Source organism: Sinocyclocheilus rhinocerous, unplaced genomic scaffold (assembly GCF_001515625.1).
Source record: "Sinocyclocheilus rhinocerous isolate Xijiao unplaced genomic scaffold, SAMN03320098_v1.1 scaffold2613, whole genome shotgun sequence".
NCBI classification, from domain to species: domain Eukaryota; kingdom Metazoa; phylum Chordata; class Actinopteri; order Cypriniformes; family Cyprinidae; genus Sinocyclocheilus; species Sinocyclocheilus rhinocerous.
Genome location: NW_015650705.1, coordinates 611,781 through 619,086, shown reverse-complemented (window position 1 = coordinate 619,086; position 7,306 = coordinate 611,781). Strand labels below are relative to the sequence as shown.

General features: G+C 35.3%; 2 protein-coding genes across 3 annotated transcripts in view; both read right to left on the bottom strand.

The window, feature by feature from the left end:
• Positions 1–2,155, bottom strand: part of LOC107712439 (syntaxin-binding protein 6-like) — a 5,306-nt gene extending 3,151 nt beyond the window's left edge. The window contains exons 1-5 of one of the 2 annotated variants that reach the window (XM_016517698.1): positions 1,955–2,155; positions 1,067–1,234; positions 824–954; positions 502–751; positions 275–373 (exon numbers count right to left, since the gene is read on the bottom strand). In XM_016517698.1, the coding sequence (XP_016373184.1) occupies positions 275–373; positions 502–751; positions 824–954; positions 1,067–1,223 (637 nt within the window). In that variant the 5' untranslated portion in view covers positions 1,224–1,234; positions 1,955–2,155. The other variant, XM_016517699.1, reaches the window with a different exon arrangement.
• A 3,485-nt stretch (positions 2,156–5,640) lies between these two features.
• The window catches only part of LOC107712414 (phospholipase DDHD1-like), a 36,736-nt gene continuing 35,070 nt past the window's right edge, over positions 5,641–7,306 (bottom strand). The window contains exon 14 of the mRNA XM_016517654.1: positions 5,641–6,430. Coding sequence (XP_016373140.1) covers positions 6,249–6,430 — 182 coding nt within the window. The 3' untranslated portion in view covers positions 5,641–6,248. The remainder of the gene's footprint in view (positions 6,431–7,306) is intronic.

Sequence of the window (7,306 nt, the reverse complement as noted above, 5' to 3'; positions counted from 1 at the left end):
AATAAAAAAAAAAAAATGTATATAAAATTTTATAAAATGTCTTTTTATTTTTTATTATTATTTTATAAAAAAAACTCAAATATTGATTAAAATGTGTACACATTCTATACATGATTTCAAGATATTAAATACATTTTTTTTTTTTACTTGATGGTTACACCATTATTCAATTTGAACGTTGGTATAAATTGTATAAATGACTTTCAAAACCATATGACAGCAACATGATCACAATGAATTTGGAAAATACACACACACACAAAATCCTACTTACCTTCACGCCGAGGCTGACCCTGGTTTGCAGTCATACTGTTCTTCATTCTGTTCAAAAAAATCTTGCAGCGATAGATGACCATATTAACAGAACAAGAATCTGAAATATGGAGAAAAAAAGAAAAGAAAACAGGGCTTTGTTTTGTTACAGGTCTTAGGTTCTCCATCCATACATGTTCATTCTGCAAAGAGGTCAATACAGTGATCTGTCTTTCTAAGCCCGCTCACCTCCCATTAGCTTCTGCTGACAGTTGACAAAGCTAGTTTGGCTTGGAGCACCAGGGCTCTTCTTGTTCTCCAGAGCTCCTGGTATCTTCTGGTCTCTGGGGGACGCTGTGTTGGCTTGGGCAAGCTTGGCCTCCCAGTAGTTTTGACAAGCATGATAGAGAACCTGCACAAACATGCATTTCTCTGCAGCTGAGCTGGCCACCCATTGATCAGTGGTGCGATTGAACACTAGGTCGAACTCAGGAGTGTCCTAAAAATATCCATTCAGTCAGAATAACGGAACATACTGGGAAATAAAAGCTGCATTTAGAAGGATGATCACCTTATCAGGGTTGATGCCATTGACCTGGCGAAGCTGCTCCACAGACCATTGAGACCTTTTAGCAAACGGCCTCGTGCCCCGATACCTCTTAACTTTAGTGATGAGGACTTGAGCTGGTCTACTGTTAGTAACTACATGGAAACATTGATGTCTCCATCAAACTTCAAGAACATCTGACTGCTCAACAAACGATTCATCTAGTAACTAGTTTAGATATTTCGAGTTTATGAAGACGCACATTACCTGACAGGCAGAGGTAAGTTAAGTAGTCCCGCTTGCGACCTGCATTGAGGAAGGACAGTCCTTTCTTCTTCATCCTCCTCCTCACCTCAATGGCTACCAGTAACTTTTCATCTCTTGGGACAAAGATCTCACGGCTGATGGCTGACTGAATGTTCATCTTCACAATGCCTTGTAAATGTTTCCACAAAGCATGACCAAAAAAATTATTTCTGTGCCCAACAGGAAATGCTGGAGCCAATTAACATTACAAAACAGAATTCATACAAACGATTAATATTTCTTGGTCAAATCAATGGTTTAATGTTTACATGTCTGTTGTTTCATTAATTGTTTTGTGACAACTTAGACGTGTGACACGTTTAGTGTGGTAGCGTTATATATAATATTTATTTATTTGTATACATTACTTTAGTATTAATTATTTTATTAAGCAGCACAACCGTTTCAAACATTGATAATAATAAGAAATGTTTCTTGAGCACCAAATCCGCATATTAATGATTTCTGAAGGATCATGTGACACTGAAGACTGAAGTAATGGCTGATGAAAATTAAGCCTCGCCATCACAGGAATAAATTACATGTTAAAATGAAGTAAAACTGAATAGTAGCCAAGTTTAAGTTATGTATCTATACAGAAATGGAGAAATATTCACTCTAGTAACAAGTGTGACAACTAGCCCCACTGTGAACAACAGAGTAAATAAATATGGTCAAAAAATGTAATCGCCATTTCTTAAAACAACTAACGTCTGAATGTTAAATGTTTTTATTAAAAACGTTTATTTAACAGCTCACCTGTTGCTCTAAAAGGTTTCCAAATACAGAACAACTTTATGAATTCCTAAACCCACACAAATCTTTGAATAAACAGATGAATCAGCACACCTTCTGCACTACCTTCTCTCCCTGTAGCTTTCTTCCTTCCTCGAGCCCTGGATGGAGAGCAGTCCAGTCCCTATCTTCGCCTCAAGCCATCTTTACCCCGCAACTAATAATGAGTGACTGCTGGGCGTGTGGCGAGTCACGGGGAAAACTATATACTGAGCTGCCTACTGAGAGAGCCCTTTGTAGGGATCACAGACGCGTCTGAGTCAGCTGAGCTCAAACATGCCGTCTAGTTCAGCGGCTTGCAATGTTGCCAACTAACTAATTTTCAGGGGAAGGTGCTAAAGGCAGATCGATTTGTTGCTAAAAGTTGCTAAAAGACGCTGTGACGTCATTGCGTGATGACGTCATTGCATAACCATGACACAAAACAGCGTTTTATTTACATAGAATACGCAACGAGATTACTCAAATCTCAGCTATATATATTTTTTTAAATGTTATTTGTTCATAAAAATATTATAAACATAAAATATCTTAATTTGTAAAAGTCACATAGGTAACATCTTTATGATCTGATTCTTTACAACATTGAATTATTGAACAGTTACATATTTGATGTGTTTTCTTATTAACTAGTAAAACTGCACATTTTCAACAAGTATAGTTTAAAGCAGTGTACTGGTAGTTAGTTAGTGTGCTGCACAAAAGTCTGTAAAAATAGGACACAATGTAGGCCTACTGTTAACATGAACGAACAATCCGTTTTAAATTCCACATTGCATTTTGTGTTTTAAGGTTACAGGGTTACAACTTAATGGATAACATCCTGGCAGAAAATGACTAGTACCTTTTCAGTTTTTTTCACATATTTGTCTTACAGTGTACCTAACTGAACAACAATTATATATACAAGCTAATAACATGCTGTATCATAAATGGGCATTTATTATTGACCAATTGGAACTAGCAACTTCATGCACATTTGATGTTTGTACTTCACACACACACACACACACACACACACACTCACTCTCACACACACACACATACACACACAAACATACAAAAGTTGAAACACAGAGATGCATAAGGGACTGCTGATTTATTTATTTAATCCTGGAATCACTATAAACAAATATTAATGAACTGATAAACAGGGATTTGATTTTTTTTTTATCACATTTAGTTATAATAAAATATGATATATATGATATGATATAATATAATAAAATATGATATACAGTAGCGGGGTTGATACGATTTTTTTAGCCTAAAATGTTTTTGAAAAAAGTCTCTTATTCTCACCAAAGCTTTATTTAATAAAAAAAAATACAGTAGAACAGTAATATTGTACATAGTCAAATGTAAACAATAACTTCTAAATAATTTAAATAGCCTAAATCCTTTTTTAATATATATTAAAATGTAATTTATGTGATGGCAAAGCTGTATTTTCGCCAGCCATTACTCCAGTCTTCATTGTGGGGTTATTATATAAATAAAACTAAAACTAAAATCAAATTAAATGCAAAATATAGTAATAAACAGCAAACAGCAAGTATCTCAATGATACCAAAATATAATTGCTTGTGTCACAGTGCTGATATGGCGCTCAAGAAACATTTAGCCCCTTATTGTTGAAAACAGTTGGATAGAAATCTAATAAAAAGCATTAATAAAAGAAATATTAATTTCTTAAAAAAAAACAAAAAAAAAATCCTGACACCAAACTTTTAAAAGTTCCATTAGCTTCCTTTTTTTTTTTTTTTTTTTTTGGGAAAATGCATAAGCAAGTGCAATTTACCAGCTTAATGCATATAACAAAAAAACTGCCCCAAATATTGTATCAGTATTGGGCATTAATTATCAAAAGACAGGTAGATTTACACCAAAATACTGTTTATTTTGATATAGGACATTAACAACAAAACATATGGAAACTTGTATCCTGCCTTTTTAAAATGTTATTGTATTGCTGACCTGTTTATTGGGTCACTACCCCCCTACTGAGAACAACAGCTCCAGTGTCCACATTTGATGACTCGTTATTTATAGCTAAAACTAAATCACCCCGCAGGGATTAATAAAGTTGTATTCTGTTGTTTTCCATTTATTCTGATCAAGGCCCACATCAAACTGTGCTTAGTTGATCCCTATATTACCTATAAAGTCAGGATTTAAAAGCAATTAACAGAATGAGACGGAGCGGGCGGTCGATATCAATTTTAATGAAAAACACCAGGTTCATAAAAGAGGAACAGCTCGGTGTTCACTGAAGCTAAACATGAACAGACACGCTGGAGTCCAGTTCTGACGTTTCCCTCTGACCACACGCCTGCTGAAGATCTCACTCTTCAGTTTATTGGCACATTCAAGGGTGAGGTAAGGAGAAATGTTAAGTGCTTTTCTCTTGTTGTCGTAAAAAAGGCATGGGGGGTGTAATTTTTCAGGATTACTGTAAACAAATCATACAAAATTAATACAGAAAACATGGGCGTAACACAAAAAAAAATGATGGTTCTTTCAAAATGGCAATGTCTTTGTGACTATATGGTTCATTAGTGCTATAATACATTAGGAAACAACATGACGAGTAACATGTTTGATATGCCGACTGCAGAGAATGCCACATATGCAAAATGTGAAGTGTTTGGACAGAACTAAGAGGAGATCCAGTTGTAGGGAGTTTTTCTAACAGCCTCAGTGGAAAACATTCAGACTTCATGCATGTTAAAGCAAAAACTCAGTGGTGATCATAGCAAAGAGTGCATTCAAATGTGCAGTATCATGCGAGTGCAGAGGAGAAACTAATGCCTCAAATGTATCAGAAGGAGAAGAAGGAAAAGGACTGGGAATGTCTGGAATAGTTCACCTAAAAACGAAAATTCTGATGTTCCAAATCAGTACGACTTTCTCTCTTTCATGGAAGACAAAAGGAGAATTTCTGAAGAATGTTCTAGTCGATCTTTCCACTCACTATAAATGGGAACTGAGGCTTTCAATGTGCAAAACGGATCATGAAAGTGGTCCATACAACTATGTTCCAAGTCTTCTGAAGCTAGAAAATATGTTCAGGAACAGACTGAAAGGTCAGAGGTTATTCACTGATGACGTGCTCCTAAAACGCTGTGACCGGATCAAAGATTCAGTGAGTTGAGCTCAGTAACTGGATCAGTCTAATGCATGAACGAATCATTCAGAGCGGTTTTTGTCAACTACATCAGTTGAAAACATCTGACTCGGTTAAAGATTCATTCATGAATCGGACATTTCTACTTCTCTCATGACTCTGGAATGGAGAGCTAGGGCAGATGGAAACATTTTTAGGGAATAATGTCTTAAATTTCAATCTGTTCTTCACATTAAATTCAGAGGACTTGGAATATTGTCACTTTTATGAAACTTTATGGTGTTTTGTGTCATTTATTAAGCTTAAAAGCTTCAGTTTCCAACATGGCTATTATTGTTAATAAAAAAACGTAAAAATAATAAATAAAAAAAATGTTACTTGAAATAAAATAAACAATAGCTGAAATAAAATATGAAATATAAAAAGTAAACTTATTTTATTACAGCTCTTATTTGATTAGTTTAACAAAGTACTACAATTAACTAAAACTGAAAAACAAAATAATATGTATAAAATAACTGTATGACAACTAAAATTAAAATGAAAAAAAAAATTAACTCAAAATATTAATATAAACTATAATAGTATATAAATTAAACTAAAAGAACACTGGTAATGTGTAAACAACAACTAGTACAATTCTTCAAAATATCTCCTTTTGTGTTCCACTGACGTAAGAAAATCACATGAATTTGGAACAACATGAGGGTGAATAAATAATAACCGAATTGATATTTTTGGCTGAACCACGTTTACTAATGGTTATTCTCTTCAAATTAACTACTCAATATTTGGCCACTTTTAGGAGTGATACAGATTGTGTTTTATCATCTAAAATAAACATAATATTTATGCTTAAATTATAAAATTCTTCAAAACTATTCTTTTTAGGCAAGAAAACGCATCTTATGTACTTCTCAAAAAACCCTTCTGATCGTGAACCTCCAATTCAGCAGATCTTTGTCAGTCATACTAAACAACCACAACAATGTCAATACACATCAGTCAATATGGAGAGACCGCTGCAAGGTGGGAATGGTCAGAATTTCCAATCCTAATTGGGGGATGTAGTGGAGAGAGTAAGTCTCTTCCATGGATGTGCTTCTAAATGGAGGGAAAACAAGGCAAGGACAGGATCTCTGATGCACAGTGAACAAGGTCTAAACTATATTAAGGGAGCGATCAAGGGTGGTGCTGTGTCAGAGTTCATATGCGTGTTTGTTATGATTCGGGGTTGTCCTCTGGCATGTCATTCGCTTCATTTGGCCTGTACATGAATGTTAACAGAAACAGAGCCACATCGTGGGAGCACCAATAGGCTGTGTGCGACGTCACGGCTGACCAGTAGCGGCTCTCCACCAGACCCTCCCTCAGCTCAAAGTCGATGCGTTTCTCAAGCTCCACTGCAAAACAGTCAAAGGAAGAATGTCATTGTCACGGGTTTTCGAGGTCTGGAGGTTTGATTTTCTACTCAAAAGCGAATTTGACAAATCATCGAAGCTCCTTAAGGAAGCCATTTCCACCTCAGAATAAAAATAAATCTCCAAACTGTGATTTTATTTCTCGCAATTGCAATGTTTTATCTAACAATTTGACTTTATACCACACAATGTAACTTTACATGTTGCAAATTACAATTTTATATCTCCCAATTGTGAATATCTCATAACTGCTTTTCGTAATTGACCTATCGGTAAGCCCCGCCCCCCCTTAGTTACTGTTGCTCAAACAGTAACTAAACAAAAAACAAACAAACAGAGTTGCTCACTGTCTTACAATGACAGCTGTCAGTGAAAACCTTCTTCCGAGGTGTTTCTGATCAATTTGGGACACAAATGGACCTTCAAGTGAGACTTAAATATGCCATGGAGGGATATATAAAAGATATTAAAATAAATGTGTAAAAATACAGATCACAATGCAAACGTGAGAATTATGTTATGGTCGTCACGATCGCAATGACAACATTCTGGATCAACACCATTCGTATACCGCAGAGTAAGATTAAATTAATTTACATCTGACCAGATTAATATGGAGAGGCACTCTAATATAGACCTTCGTTTATGTGTTTTTGACTTTCACTGCACTGTACATGACGTGAGAACAGTTCGCTATTTAGGTTTGTACGTTAGCATGGACTCACTAACTTTAACGCTAACGTTAGCTAGTTTTAGCCAGAAATACTTTGTTGAAGCACAAGATGACATTAACGTTCTTTTTGAGCAAATGAAAAGTGTAACTTAATGAGAGTATGACAACCAGAAAATGAACGTTTT